The 15,214-nt window shown below is 44.5% G+C and overlaps 1 protein-coding gene and 1 non-coding gene across 2 annotated transcripts; one reads left to right on the forward strand and one right to left on the reverse strand.

The window, feature by feature from the left end:
- Nucleotides 1-461: 461 nt before the first annotated feature.
- On the reverse strand, nt 462-5,702 carry LOC119275629 (leucine--tRNA ligase, cytoplasmic-like). The gene is made up of 3 exons (XM_037556511.1): nt 5,478-5,702; nt 1,494-4,816; nt 462-809 (listed from the first exon to the last, which is right to left on the reverse strand). Exon 2 carries the CDS (start codon nt 4,810-4,812, stop codon nt 1,528-1,530), a length of 3,285 nt encoding a protein of 1,094 aa, XP_037412408.1. The 5' UTR covers nt 4,813-4,816; nt 5,478-5,702; the 3' UTR covers nt 462-809; nt 1,494-1,527.
- Nucleotides 5,703-8,066: 2,364 nt separating this feature from the next.
- On the forward strand, nt 8,067-8,140 carry TRNAI-UAU. The gene has a single exon. It is a non-coding gene; the product is annotated as a tRNA-Ile (tRNA).
- Nucleotides 8,141-15,214: the final 7,074 nt, after the last annotated feature.

Here is a 15,214-nt window from a genome sequence, read left to right on the forward strand (position 1 = left end):
CAAACATGGACCGTCTTTCTTTAGCCAAACTTGTCAGCCCAGGAATGATACGAGTTGTACTCTACAACGGCCATCGGTAGGTTGCAATGGTTGGCTAACCGAACAGCACGTAAATCGTCCTTGGCGTTCACCGAAATGCTTGGCCAGAACACACGTATATTCTGCAGGTTCCCTCCCAGGCAATGCCTCTCAACTCAATGCAAGACCGCAAGAGAATCTAGTGGCAGACCGCACCAAATGGCCAACAATTTTAAGCAAAGCCAACTGACGGACGGACGGACGGACGGATAATCAGTGCCACTAGAAAGCCACAGGTACCAGCCTAACAGTAGCTCCCTCTGTTTTGTTTCCAGGACAGACTGGAAGAGACACTCTCGACATGTAAACGCAATGCAAGCCGGCGTTGTTACAGGATACATGACATAACTGAGAAATAGATTCCACATCGACAATGACACATCTAAAAAAACTGACAGCATAACAGCATTACTATGGTCACTGAACATTTCAGCAGAAACAATATATCATGGAGTATGTGATCAAGTGCCAGGAATATGTCACAACTTTGGCAAGTAAACAAACTAGACATTGCTGTATATAAAAGCAAGAATACTCCTTGTATTCTGCACTTGCCATCTCTGCATCCACATCTAAAAAGAAACAAAACTGGCAAAAGCTTGGAAACCAAATTCCTTCTCAATCATCTGCAGTCAAGCTGGAGAAAAGGCTCCTTTCCATTTTCCCAATAGGCGCCTCATGCTAGAATCAACAGGAGCAACAACCAGTCGATACCACGCCTTGCAAAACACCTGTAGGAGAACAACCAAGAGAGGAACCGAGATCATTAGGATGTCAAAGTCAGACTCATCTCATAAAAAAAAGGGAAACGGGGGTAATATTTGTCGTCTAGATGGTCATCATCTCAAGTAAAAGGTTTACAACCTCTGGTTTAACATAATATTTTCTAACATTATTGACTAAACTGTCAAGCAGGCAAGCACAGGCAGCCTCAAATAAGATAAGACATGCATGGCCCTCCACCATAATAGACTACAATGACATTAGCAACCAGCACAGATTTACAACTCAGCAAAAGATTAACAGAAACAAGGAAATGGTATCACAGGGCAACAGCTGCAAACATTTCATAGGCCAGTCTGCTTCACTAATTCTTTCTGCAAGGCTACAACTGCACAATGGAACAATACCAGCATGCTTTACCTGACACCATCATGATAAAAATTTGCTAAAAACTATTTTCCCAGGCACAAAAACTACAACAGAATCTAACGTGAAGAATAAAAGGAGCCAGTTCTAGTCTCCTACATAAAGCAAGAGATGGTAGAAAACCACTACTCCCTCCGTTCGGAATTACTTGTCTCGGAAATGGATGTATCTAGAACTAAAATACGTCTAGATACATCCATTTTTGCGACAAGTAATTCCGAACGGAGGGAGTACTATGCAGTGAGAAGTAGACAAAAATCAAGTACCTCAACAAAGTTCTGTGAGAAGATTAATCTGGGCTTAATTCTGCGCTTCAAACTCCTGCTTGCTCATGAATATTGCAACCGGCTCACCAGGGGAAGGCGGATTCTTGTCCAGCAGAGAAGCATGCTTTCCAGCTTTGGCACGAGCAGCTCCATCAAATGCCGACAGGACCTCAACATGCTCAAGACCCAACTGCCTTCTGATCAGCTCCAGGTTCTCCTCAAGCACATTTATTTCACCAAAAGGAAGCTTCAAATTTAGAGCCTGGGGACCAACATTCCTTGCTTCATCTTTCTTGAACCTGATGAAAGGCATGCAGAGCTTCTGTACTTGTTTGAAACTTGTTTCACGGTCGATGAAGCAGTTCCTCAATGCTTCGTTAATCTCCTCGTCAGGGGCAAAGGAGCGTGCTTGGCTATCAAAATTTGATTGAAGCACCCTCAAACATTGCTCTTTCCATCCATCATAGTGCTCATTGACATATATCAGACCAACTGTGAGCTTGTTTTCTGCTGATGGAGTAGGTGCAGCTCCCTTCTTGGGTTTCTTGGAACCAGACTCCTGCTTCTGAAGCAACTTTCTCATTAAAACAATGGAGTCCTGCAAGTATTTGTTCGCACTTCTTAGAGTAGGATCCGGGGTGCCTGCAACTGGCCAGCCAGCTTTTATTGCAAAACCTTCCTTCTTCAGAATCTTTTGCCACACATGCTCAGCATAGTGGGGACAGATCGGGGTGATAAGCTTGGTCTGGATTTCCATAAACCGCCCCAACAACTCACGGTTCATGCCCGCCGCTCCACAAGAGAGTCTGTACTCATCTCTAGCCAGTTGTAGGTCATAGAAACCAGACTTCAGGGCATCTCTGAACATGAAGGCATTGTAGCTCTTCTCAGTTTCTTTTACAGCAATGTTGATCTCATTAGCAAACACATGGTCAGCATAAGTAGAGGGAGGACCGCCTCTCAAAGAAGATTCAGCAGCTATAACTTCTTCCATCCATGCGATTTCCTTTGTAAGCCTCAAAATAGCAGCATTTGCAGTTTCAGTAACAAAGTTTGCATCGTCCATACCATCGCCAGCATCAGCAAGGGCAAACCTAGTGGCATCCGAGGAATATCTTAGAATAGCCTCCTTAAGAGTTAGGAAGTTCCCTGTGGACTTGGACATCTTCTCAGAGTTAAGCATAAGATGCCCATTGCAACGAAAACCACGAGGCCAATGATGCTCTGGAAGAAGTGCTGTATGATTGTAGATGCTGAATGTCAGATGGTTCTGGATAAGGTCCTTCCCTGATACCCGAATATCAAAGGGGTACCAATACTTGAACTCTTGCTTCATTTTGCTCAAGAGGGCAGGAGAGATGCTGCTATTGGGTGCTGGACCATCACAGAACACATATTCCCATACTTCATCTGTCAATTCTTCAGGCTTGATAGAAGATATTTCTTCTCCATACATGTTACCATTTTGTAAATGATGTGCAATGGTGTAATAAGCCATGTACAGGGTTGAATCTGAAAGAGATTCTACCAGGAACTGCTCATCCCATGGAATGCGAGTACCTAGGCCAAAAGAGCGAGAACATGCCCACTGGTTCAGCCAGCCCAACGTGTGTTCGAATCCGTTACGGGTTTCAGCTGAGAATGTATTCATATTTTCCAAACATTTGACTGCCTTCTGCTTCCATTCAGTTTCGCCGTAAGTTATGTACCACTGATCTGTAAGAGCAACGACACACTCATCGCTGGATCTTGACATGACTTTCTTCTCAGGCTCACTATACAACACAGCAGAGCCTTCTCCAAGAAGCTTATTCTTTATCAGTGGCTTCGCTTCTTGAACCTTTCTACCATCAAACTCCCCTGCAATCATCACTCCATCAGTAAATCCTTTAAGGTATGTCATCCTTTTTGCTTCAGCAAGCTTCTCCTTGTCATTCTGGCTCTTAATCTTAAGATCAAGGCACACCTTCTCAGCTGACTTATCCCCAAACTCAGGTATGTTGATTATTGGTATGATATTAAATGGAAGAACCCACTCATCTTGGACCCCATACTTCTGTCTCAAAGCAGGCTTTGTGATTAAATCTTGCAGTGCCATGTAATCATCTGGGGAATCACTTGGCACACTAGTCACGATGCCAGTACCTTTATCTGTCAAGATCGTGAGCATGGGAAGTGCATATATGATTTCATTGAATGAAAGAGGAGACTTTAATGGCAACCCAATCAAATCATTGCCAGTAAGCTCAGCTAAGCAGGTGGGCTTTTCTGGGACCCTGGATAGATGCTGATATGCAAGATTAAGGGCTGACCTTGCTGTCACAATGAAGACATCAGTTTCATTGATCTCAAAAGCCCCATAAATCCCATCAGGCAATACCCAACAGTTTGTTTGCCCATACATTGTCTCAGGTCTTAATGTAGCAGCTGCCAGATAAACATTCTTTCCTTCCAAGACCTTCAACTTGGGGGGAAAAGGTGGGATCACCATCATTTTAATCAACACGTATTCTTGTGGCTGCACACCTTCACCTGATGCCCTATCATGATCAGCACAAGGTTGGCCATCCAGTGGTGAGTAGATCGTGTACCTCATATCCTTGACAACTTTGCCCATTTTCTTCAGCTTCCTCATCTGCCAGCGAACAAAAGCATCATAGAAAGGATTCATATCAGTGGTTATGAATGAGCGCCTCCAATCACAACCCAGGCCAAAATCCTTAAGATCTTCCTTTGCCAGCGGAGGGAAGTGGGTCAACCAGTGAGACGGATCCTGAAATTTGGCGATTTTTTCATCTGTCAGTTCAAAGCCCTTCATGATCTCCCACTGGAACTTCTGCATGCCGGTCTTTGCAGCAGCCTTAGATTTCTTACTCTTAAATTGCCCTGGGGCAAGAGCAGCCTGGTCAGCCTGGCTATCATCTGCCACTTGAGCACTTGAATCATCCTCTGCTGCAGGGAACACTGGAGGATTTCCATACTGTTGAATCTCCCTAGCAAGCTTATCAGCTGAGGCCTTGATGGGCATCCCAGTACAATGAAAAGCAAACGGCAAAAGGACATTCGAGCCACGGAGTCTGTGGTATGCAGCACCGAACTCAAGCTTGGATAGTGAGAAGGCGTGACCCAGATGTAGCAATCCATTCATGTAAGGGTACGGAAAATTGCCAAAGAATTTTTCACCAGGGCCAGGAGGTCCATTGCCAGGTTCAGCCTGAAAAACCTTGCTCTCCTCCCAGCAAGTTTGAGCATCTGATTGGATCTTGAGCAAAAGGTCTCTACGTGCATGACTCTTGGGTCCTTCAGTATTTGACGACATTTTCCTGAACGATCAACAAAAAAAAGGTGTCAAAAGGGCAAGCATCTGAATTTAATCTAACTCAGGAATAAATTAATAAATATCTTAGATACATCGAAGAAACATTGTTTTTGGACGAATTGAGTAGTGCAATCTCCTTGAATATCTTGTTTCAAACATAGCTGACAAACTCATGGATAGGAAAGCCATGTGATGAAGCTAATTATATGTAACAGAAACATAATAAGCCATAAGCAAACATCATCAAGCCATCAAACAAAATTAGCCTTCTAATAACAAGCTAATTATGGAGGTCAGGTAAGCTGGTGTTATGTTGCATAGTCTTCTAACAATGTAATGTTTCTTCTGACACTGATATTGTGTGTACTGTGTAGGTTGGTATATTTGATGCAACAAACAGCACAAGAGAAAGAAGATATATGCTAATGGAGATGGCCGGAGAGAACTGCAAGGCAATTAACATTTGTAACCACAGTGGACATGTTTCTTTGACCTTTCCTGTTAAGTATCTTGAGCTAAAATTGATTCACGTGGATGGAAGTTAACATATAATACAGTACGAAATTCGTCATCGCATCACTAGCCCATCGAGTCCGCGGCGGCTCCGTTCTACTGTCCTAGCAATCAGTCGGGCGGACGAGCGGGGGGCGGGACAGGATGAGTACCTGATGACGGCGCGCGAGGCAGGGAGCCGCAGCAGCCTCAGGGCGGGGAGCAAACCGGGAGCCAGCAGAATGCGACGGCGACGGAGACGGGGGAGGAGGAGGCTACGGCTGGAGGGAGGACTAGGGTTTATCCTAGCACACTGTCACGTGGGCCTTGATTGGCGACTTGGCGTGCACGAACCAGATTCAGGCTGGAACGGGCCGCCCAAGGAACTCGATTCACAGGGATTTCACAACGTCGGTTGGACATCGCCGATCTCTCGGCCTCTCCCCCTTTTTTTACCGACAATTTTACCCTTAAGTTTCACACTTTTCACAGGATTTACCTCATTTAAGATAAATTCATTCATTTTACGATATTAACCAATTATTTGCCGGTTTTTATTCCTCTTGAGAAAGCTAATTATTATTTTTTTGTGGGAGAACGCTAATTATTTTTATGAAGCCAAAACTGGCAAATAGTTAATTAAATGGAGTAAAATGGCTCTCTTAAATTGAGTAAGTTTTGGCCAAAAACTTGAAACTTGAAGGTAAAAACGGAATTAACGCTAAATCTCTATGCAAAGGATGGCTAGTTCAATGGGATTGCTAACTCTAAGGACCGAATACATTGCTTTGTTGGGTGTCCTAGAATTCGATTCCAAATTTTTGATCCTCGAGTTGAATGACATACTGTACAAAGAGATGGCTAAATGGATTACGCGGTTTCCAGTTCATAAAAAAATATTACAAGGGGTGAATGTATTTCAAAAGTAACAAGATGTACTCCCGCAAAAAGAAAAGTAACAAGATGTTGAAAAACATGCATATGACCTCTTAGGTTGGCGAAATTGCACAAATAGAACAAGCATGGTATTGCAAAGTCATGTCATCTTGAATCATATGGTATACTATTGAATACTGCATGAACTTGCGTGGAAGATTGTCCAACTATGACAAAGTTAAACAAAGATTATTTTTCAAGAGATATCCCCTCTTCCCTTGCGTCGCTCCAGGCCGCCGCCGCGCGAGCCCCCTTCCCTGCTCCCGTTCGCCGCCGCTGCCGCCGGCCTTCGCCGCGGTGGCGGCGGGCCCCGCTGCCGAAGGTGGCGGGGGTGCTCTCTCCCTCTCCTAGGGCGGCGCTGGAGGCCTGCCCCGTTGACTGGCACGGCGGCGGCTGGCGGACCAGAGCGAGGAGGCCGGGGCGGCGGCCCCGGGATGAGCTGGCCGGCGCGCGGCAGCTTGGGTGGTCTGCGCTCGACGGCGGTGAGGCTTCGGCCACAGGGGTGGCGCGGCCTCGCCCGATCTGGCTCTGACACCTGGATCCGTGCACGAGACGGTAGTGTGGCGCGGCGGCGGCCGCGGGCAGCTAGTGGTTGGCCCCCATGGTGGCGCGTAGGTGTGCTGGTAGGGCGTGGCGGCCGCGCTTCTGGCTGGGTGTGCACCCAGCGTTGCTGCTGAGTAGCTCAGGAGAGGGGTGGTCTCGGCGGTGGTTCAGGTGGAAGCAACGGCTCGAGGGGGACTTCCCTCCAGTCTGTTTTGGCTCGGCCTACCATGGCCGTGGCTGGAGGTTGGAGGAGGTTGCCGCTCTGTGGAGGAGGTGGCTGGTGGTGGCGGTGGACGCGGAGGAGCTGTCCTTGGCCGGGGTTGCACTGGCCAGGGCGCTGGAGATGGTGGAGGCTGCTAGGCTGATGTGTTGCATGTTGCGACGTCTCCGGTCGTGGTGGTCGGCCCGATTGAGCAGCTCCGGAAAGTTTGGGTTTTGGGATCTTAGGCTGGGAGAAATCCCTGCTTCGCGTCGTCGAGGCTTGCAACGGCGACGTCTGTGGACACCGTTCCCTCCGTGGAGGCGTTGCTTTTGCCCCCGATCCGACTCCCTTCCTCGTGCCTAGGGGAAACCCTTGGTCCGTTCTTTGGACTAGGCGGTGGCAGCGCCATGGCGTCGTTTCCTTCTTGGAAGCGTCATCTTGTTGCTCGAGGACTTCCGGTGGCACGGCTCTCTTTGGTGTCGGCTTCTACTATGGGCATGGGCCTCCTTGGCGCAATGTACACCATCGCGGGCGTTCTCTTGATAATGTCGTCTCTAGGTCCGTCCAGGTCCTGCCGTCCACTTGCCGACTTCTTCTTGGCGCAATGGGTGGGGGTATATTGGTCTGTGTTTGCCTCGAGTTTTGGTCTTGTTATAGAGGTCTTCGGCGGCGGTTGTGACGCGGCTTGGTTGCTCTGTGGCTTGCCCCATCGCCATCGGCATGAGGTTGGCCTAGGTGAAGCAAGTAGTGTAGTACGCATGGTGGGTGTGTTGGGTGGATGTGGGATGCTAATTCCTGTGATTGGCATTATAATGGCCGAAAGGCGTTGTATCCGGCTTCTTTGCCGCTTCTTCTTTAATATATGATACGCATGCTCATGCGTATTCGAGAAAAAAATCAAGAGATTTGAGTCAACAAAAGTATTCAAATGAATTATAGTGTAAATTAAGCGCGTGAAGGAAACAAATAATATAAAAGGAGCTATGGAAATCGTGATCCTTCAAAATTACTATTGGAGGTGTGTATATATACACGTGTACGTTATAAATAACTAAGGTTAATCAGTAACTAAAGCATAACAGCCCCCGTAGCTCAGTTGGTTAGAGCGTTGGTCTTATGAGCCGAAGGTCGCGGGTTCGAGCCCCGCCGGGAGCACCTTTTTTCGTTCGTATCTGTACTTTTTTTTTCTCATTCGATTTTTTTCTTATCGTTAGTATCTGTACTTTTTTTTCTCATTCGATTTTTTTTCTTATTGTTCGTATCTGTACTTTTTTTTCTCGTTCGATTTTTTCTTATCGTTGGTATTTGTACCTTTTTTTGCCTTATTGTTCGTATATGTACTTTCTTTTGTCCTCATTCGATTTTTTTTCTTATCTTTCAAATATGTACTTTTCTTTTCTCCATCGGTGACAACAACTGATGTGTGCAGGTGTTGTATCGGTGTGTAATTTTTATTATTTCTGATGTTCGTTGTACTGTTATGATTGAAGATGAATACTTCTTGTGTACTAAAATAAGTGTCTCAACTTTATATTAATTTTATATTAAAGTTAGTGCAAAATTTATTATTTTTTATGTTCGTTGTACTATTAGGATTGGAGATGAATACTTCCTCTGTCCTAAAATAAGTGCCTCAATAGTACAAAGTTTCATGTTATGATTGGAGATGAATACTTCCTCCGTCCTCCGTCACTTATTTTGGGACAGAGGGAGTAGATTCAAAGGTTTCTCGCAAAAAAAAAACTGACGTTGGTACTTAGGTGTCATACACGCCACCATTGCTAGTTGGTCGTACCTCCAATCTCCTCTTTTATGTGTCCCAGGCTATGCGATATTTTTTACATTTGTCAGATAGTTGGGTTTCTTGTGGTAGAACCGACCCATTATAATTCAAGTTCTACTCGAGGAGACGTTCCCCTCAATTACGAGATGCTTATGATGATTCGACAATCATAAGATGTTGTGCCGGATCTCGGAGGTGCTCATAAAGATAGAGTGTGTGTGTGTATATGTTTATATGGGTGAGTGTATGTGCATATATGTGAGTCATATGTGATTGTAATGTGTTAAAAAAAGATTACAATTTATTCCATTAATCTTACCAAAACATCAGCCAACTGGAAGTATGCCTATATTTTCTTTGTTAGCTACAGATGTTTGCCTGACAGTCTAGTTTATGTCTGGCTTCTGGCTTGTAAACTAGTTTACTCGTTGTACTCATGATGCAAAAACCAATTGCAGCGGGGAAGTTGGGTGAACAAGTGAAAAGACATTTTTTTCATGAATTATATGAAAGTATGGTCCTAGTTCATGACATGACAATTTACAACATGATGTTTACTTAATTTCGAGTGGATGTTTACGCAACGATGGGAAGAACTACTCGCACCTCACGCGACGCTGGCCACCTTCTTCGTCGGTTGTAGTTTGTCCTTCCTATTTATCCAATTGGATGTCTCCGCAATGCGGGCCTCAAGCCGTGCCTCGGTGACTCACATATTCGTTGCGATCTTTGCCCGCCGCTCTGAGTGAGCATTTTATAGTAGGTGATCTTCTGGCGGACCATGGTGGACGGGACTGCACGTGGATAGGGATTAGGACGGTGCCGACGGGAGGACAAAATGAGGAGTAGGAGGATAAGATTTGGTCATTCCCATTCGGCATAAATCTCTGAGTGCAGGTTCCTTGGATGAAGCATCGTTCTCCATGCCATGAATGCAGATAGTTGACTGGGAAGCGCCTGTGCGGACACTTTGCATATTCCTACGATATGGCGGTCAGACTAACTGTGCAATAATTTGTCTCCTTGTGTTTTGGAGATTGTTGACATAAATAATAAGGGACTAATATGTTGCTAGTGCATGCAGAGAAATTAGGTCCCTAGAGTTCCGAGGATTTTGCTATAAACTCAGAAGATTATCTACGTTGCAGAGAAGATTGCTATCGAAGATATTGCTCAACGGAAGTGGTCCCTAAAAATTGCTGACGTGAAGCAATTTCTGGTACCTGGTCTGTGTGTTTGCCTACAGTCGAGAAAAAAGAAGGTGTGGCATTTTTGTTTGTAGTTCTTTTTCTCTTACTTGAGTCATAGGACCACCGTACTATTAAGATGGGTAGAGTGTTTCGAAACTTATGTTTCTCTGATGCTCGACTGAAACCTATGAGAGTTAAGAGAAATCTCTTCTAGCCTCGAAACATTACGTGCCAGCCAGAAATGTTGTTCTTCTGGGCTGCGAGAGATATGTTTGCCTTACTTGTTCCTCAAGTAAAGTTGTCGGGCGTGTTTGAAATCCGACCATTGGAAACATGTCGGTTGGCCATCGGCTGGACATCATGTCCTCAATGGGCATTTCCCCCTTGGGATTGCTACGACTACAAATAACCACCCCATTCCAACCGACATGGTTGGTTACTCCGTGTGATTCTGACAGTTTGTCTTAGCACCCTATCTCTGAAAGATTAGAGTTAATCCACTGAGAGAAAACTCTATATCCGAAAAATAGATAGTGGTATCACACATATCTAAGTTTAGTACGCTCGGTCTATTACTCATGAGAGCTGCTAACTCTCTAGATGGTTAGGCATCAAAGTCTTCAGCAGCCAAGAGTCATTGTGTTATGCAAAGACAACTTGTGATGGCTTTGGAGATCACGTGAAGTATCTACCTAGAGTAGTCGACAGAAGTTGACGAACTTATTGTCGAGGAGAATAGGATGAAGCGAGTTTATCTTCTGTGTTAAATCACAAGTCCGTCCAACCAGATGTTGCTCTTTTGCAGAAGAGTGAACTGGCCTACCATATACCCTGTCGCGAGCATCAATGATTTCATCTTCGCACTGCAATACTTTCAGTAATTTATCTTCTGTAGTGTTTCAGACATGTGATTTATCTTTGGATATCGTATTTGTTTTTGTTTCACTACCTTTGCCATCTGCTCCTTGTAGCTTCCATTCATAGTTAAGTCAGTACATAGTTCTTTTTACGCTATTGTGTACTGGAAGATTTCAAATTTCTAAAATAAATTATAAATCTCCCATTCACCCCCCCCTCTGCTCGGTATACTCGATCCTACAATTGATATCAAAGCAATGTACTAGGACTCTGCTTATTAAGGTCTAATAACTTTGGAGTTTGAGTATGTCTTCTTTAGTGAACTTCAAGTCGAGCGAGAAGATTCCTATCTTTGATGGAACATACTACCCCTTTTGGAAGGAAAAAGGTGGATCCACCTCAAGGCCATTGACGATGATATATGGCATGTTATGTGCTACTTGTGAGCTGCGTCGAGATTTTCCTCGAAGAGGAAGGGTGAAGCAATATAGTAACGAATGGTATTCCCCTCAATAGAGAACCAAAGTTATTGAACCAATAGGAGAACCACACAAACAATCGTCGACAATACCTACACACACAAGAGCAAATACTTGCATCCAACGCAGGCAAGAGGGTTGTCAATCCCCTTGTACTCATTAATTGCAAGGATTAAATCTGATAGTAGTAGATAGATAAATTGCAAAGTAAATAAATTGCAGCAAGGTATTTTTGGTTTTTATAATATAATTAAAATAGACCCAGGGGACATAGTATTCACTAGAGACCCAGGATTCACTAGTGTGGATGTCTGAAGGTACAAGGTACCAGTCAACTGTTGATGAATGGGCAAAGTTGATCAATGCTCCAGAGACCATGAGGATGATTTGGATGTGTATGCCAAGAAGAAGAAAGACCACAACTCCATGGCAAGTATGTACAAGGAAATTCCTGATGAAGCCCTGGAAACTCATAAGTTGGGGTCTATGAAATACTTGTTGTCTAGTCTGCCTACTATTAACACCATCTTGAGGCATACTCTATGGCCCAAATCTGGAGATCATAGGATGATAAGAGGACATTCAATCAACTTGCTCCACATTTTTGATGTCCCTCAAAAATTCAAGGTCATGAGTCTGATTGTAGGGACAATCAAGAGGACAGCTGCTAACCAGAAAAGATCTTGTGGGTATGCTCCACACATTCAGGTGCTCATCAACTCAAAGATGGGCACAGACACTTACTTGTTGGACAATGGATGAGAATGATCCTTCATCAGTGCAAGCACATGAGAAGAGAGCAAAGGAAAGGGAAGAAAAAGCTACAAAGATGCCAAGTGCTGAAGAGGCATCTCAAGTGTTCTTGAAGAGCAAACAAGATCAACTTGGATTTCTGATCCAATCCACCTTAAGGATTGAGAAGGGCTTGGCCACCCTGGCTCAGAATCAGGAGATCTTGGAGAGGATCATTGAACAAAAATTCTATGATCTTGATCTGAAAGTCACTGAGATATAGACAATAGTTGAGCAACTCTAGGAGGAAGCAGAGGAGAAGAAAGGGAAGGCAACTACAGAAGCCTTTTAGCGAGTGCCAAGAGCTCAGAGGTCAGCTGCAGTGCCAGTACCTGATACTAGAGCTACTACATTAGCACCAGCAGCTACAGCTTCAGTGCCACCTCCAGCAGCCACTTCACCAACTCTGGCTACATCGACTGAAGCCTTCGTCCTTGGAGTCATCTCTATACCACCTCACGGAGACCAAGCCTGATAGACGCATAGCACTATGCATATTTTAACTTTTTGGTAACTTGTTGCCAAAGGGGGAGAAATATGTATAGATTATAGGCTTCAAGAGAGAGTGTTGCTCTTTGTCTTTCTTGCACTTTATTTGGTTGAACTTTATTGTGTGCTTGTTTGATACCTTATGTCCTTGTGTGAGATACTTGTATGATCATTTGTTTGGTCATATGCTACTTTAATGTGTGCTTGGATGACATTATGTCTTATATCCATATATGATCATTCACTTTGCTTGGTGATGAGTGCATGCTTTTAATTGCTATGATTTGAGCGCTCCACCAAGATGTATGTGACATGGAAGAGTAACCCATGATACTAATCGATTGTGCATTTGCATTCAAAAGCAAATCTTAAATAATGCACAAAATTAGGGGAGCTCTTGCTTATCACATACTTCTCAAAGCGACGATGTATTTCAATCTTATTATCATTTGTCGAAGCTTTGATCTATATGTTGTCATCAATTACCAAAAAGGGGGAGATTGAAAGTGAAACTATCCCTGGGTGGTTTTGGTAATGATTAACAACATATAGCACATTGAACTAATGCTATTTCAAGATGAATATTTCAGGAAAGTTCAATGATTGGCATGGCATGGATTAGGAATGTGGACCCCTCAAAATGCTAAGGACAAAGGATTTGCTCAAGCTCTAAAAGCTCAAGACTCTACATTTTGATTTTAGTGATCCAAGATCACATTGAGTCCATAGGAAAGCCAATACTATTAAAAGGGGATGAGGTGTTGCTTAATGGCTTGCTTGCTCAAAATGCTTAGTGATATGCTCCAAAAACCCGCAACCACTTTCTCATATCCACATATGTCCCAAACCAAAAGTCAAACTTGGACCCACCGATTTGATCTATCCGGCGCCACCGAGTTCATTTGACATAGCCACTGCCAGAAACCTTAGTCACTTCGGTCTCACCGATAGGGATCTCGATCTCACTGAGATGGGATTGCAAACTCTCTGTTTCCCCTCGTAACGTTTCGGTCTAACTGAGATGAGCGATCGGTCCCACCGAGTTCGCAATGCAAACTCCCTCTTTCCCTTTCGTAATGTTTCGGTCCCACCGAGATGAGCGAATCGGTCCCACCGAGTTTGCCCGGCCAACTCTCTAGTTAGCTTATTGTGAAAGTCGGTCCCACCGAGTTTGTGTAATCGGTCTCACCAAGATTATGTTATGCCCTAACCCTAAAGAAATCGGTCCCACCGAGTTGACATGTCAGTCCCACCGAAATGCCTAATGGTCACATTATGAACTAAATCGGTCCGACCGAGTTTTCTGATTCGGTCCCACCGAGTTTGGTAAATTGTGTGTAACAGTTAGATTTTGTGTGGAGGCTATATATACCCCTCCACCCTTTCTTCATTCGTGAGGAAAGCCATCAGAACAAGCCTACACTTCCAGCACTCATTTTCTGAGAGAGAACCACCTACTCATGTGTTGAGACCAAGATATTCCATTCCAACCACATGAATCTTGATCTCCAGCCTTCCCCAAGTTGCTTTCCACTCAAATCATCTTTCCACCAAATCCAATCCTATGAGAGAGAGTTGAGTGTTGGGGAGACTATCATTTGAAGCACAAGAGCAAGGAGTTCATCATCAGCACACCATCTATTACCTTTTGGAGAGTGGTGTCTCCTAGATTGGTTAGGTGTCACTTGAGAGCCTCCGTCAAGATTGTGGAGTTGAACCAAGGAGTTTGTACGGGCAAGGAGATCGCCTACTTCATGAAGATCTACCCTAGTGAGGCAAGTCCTTTGTGGGCGATGACCATGGTGGGATAGACAAGGTTGCTTCTTCGTGGACCCTTCGTGGGTGGAGCCCTTCGTGGACTCGCGCAGCCATTACCCTTCGTGGGTTGAAGTCTCCATCAACATGGATGTACGATAGCACCACCTATCGGAACCACGCCAAAAATCTCCGTGTCAACATTGCGTTTGCTCCGTCCAAACTCCTCCCTTTACCTTCATATGCAATAATTTACATTTCGTTGCTATACTCTTAGAATTGCATGTGTATGTTGATTGCTTGACTTGTGCTAAGTTGCTAAAATCTGCCAAGACTTAAAATTGGGAAAATGCTAGATTTTTATTTGGTCAAGTAGTCTAATCACCCCCCTAGACATACTTTCGATCCTACAAACATCCAAGCCAAGACTGCTCCCAAGCAATCTGCACCTAAGAGAAGTACAAGAAACATTCCTACTGCAGAGAAGAACAAGGCCCCAGTGACTGAGGTTCAGGAAGATGAAGAGGCCCAAGTGCTCAGAAAGCTCAAGCCCAAGATACCTGATCATGATGACAATCATCCTATTGCAGAGAACATGAAGTTAAGGAAAGATGTAGGTCTCAGATTATGGAGGCAAACTGATCCTTATGCTACAAGGAGAAGAACTACGGTAGACTACAGGTTCCACACCAAGGAACAACAGGACTTCTATGAGACAGTCCTCCTGGACAAGAAGCCCATTGTCAGTGACATGAGATGGGTTGATTGGACATACATTGATGATAATGAAGACCAGTTTCCTAGGGTTCATGAGAGCTTCAAAATGAATGGAATTGATGCTTTCGTTGGTCAGAAACTGACCAAATGGAATGATGAGATGGTG

The sequence above is a fragment of the Triticum dicoccoides genome, chromosome 3B (assembly GCF_002162155.2).
Source record: "Triticum dicoccoides isolate Atlit2015 ecotype Zavitan chromosome 3B, WEW_v2.0, whole genome shotgun sequence".
Lineage (NCBI taxonomy): Eukaryota > Viridiplantae > Streptophyta > Magnoliopsida > Poales > Poaceae > Triticum > Triticum dicoccoides.

What these genes read in the sequence shown, in the direction of transcription:
- LOC119275629 (XM_037556511.1), bottom strand. Translation starts at nt 4,812, where the DNA reads ATGTCGTCAAATACTGAAGGACCCAAGAGTCATGCACGTAGAGACCTT.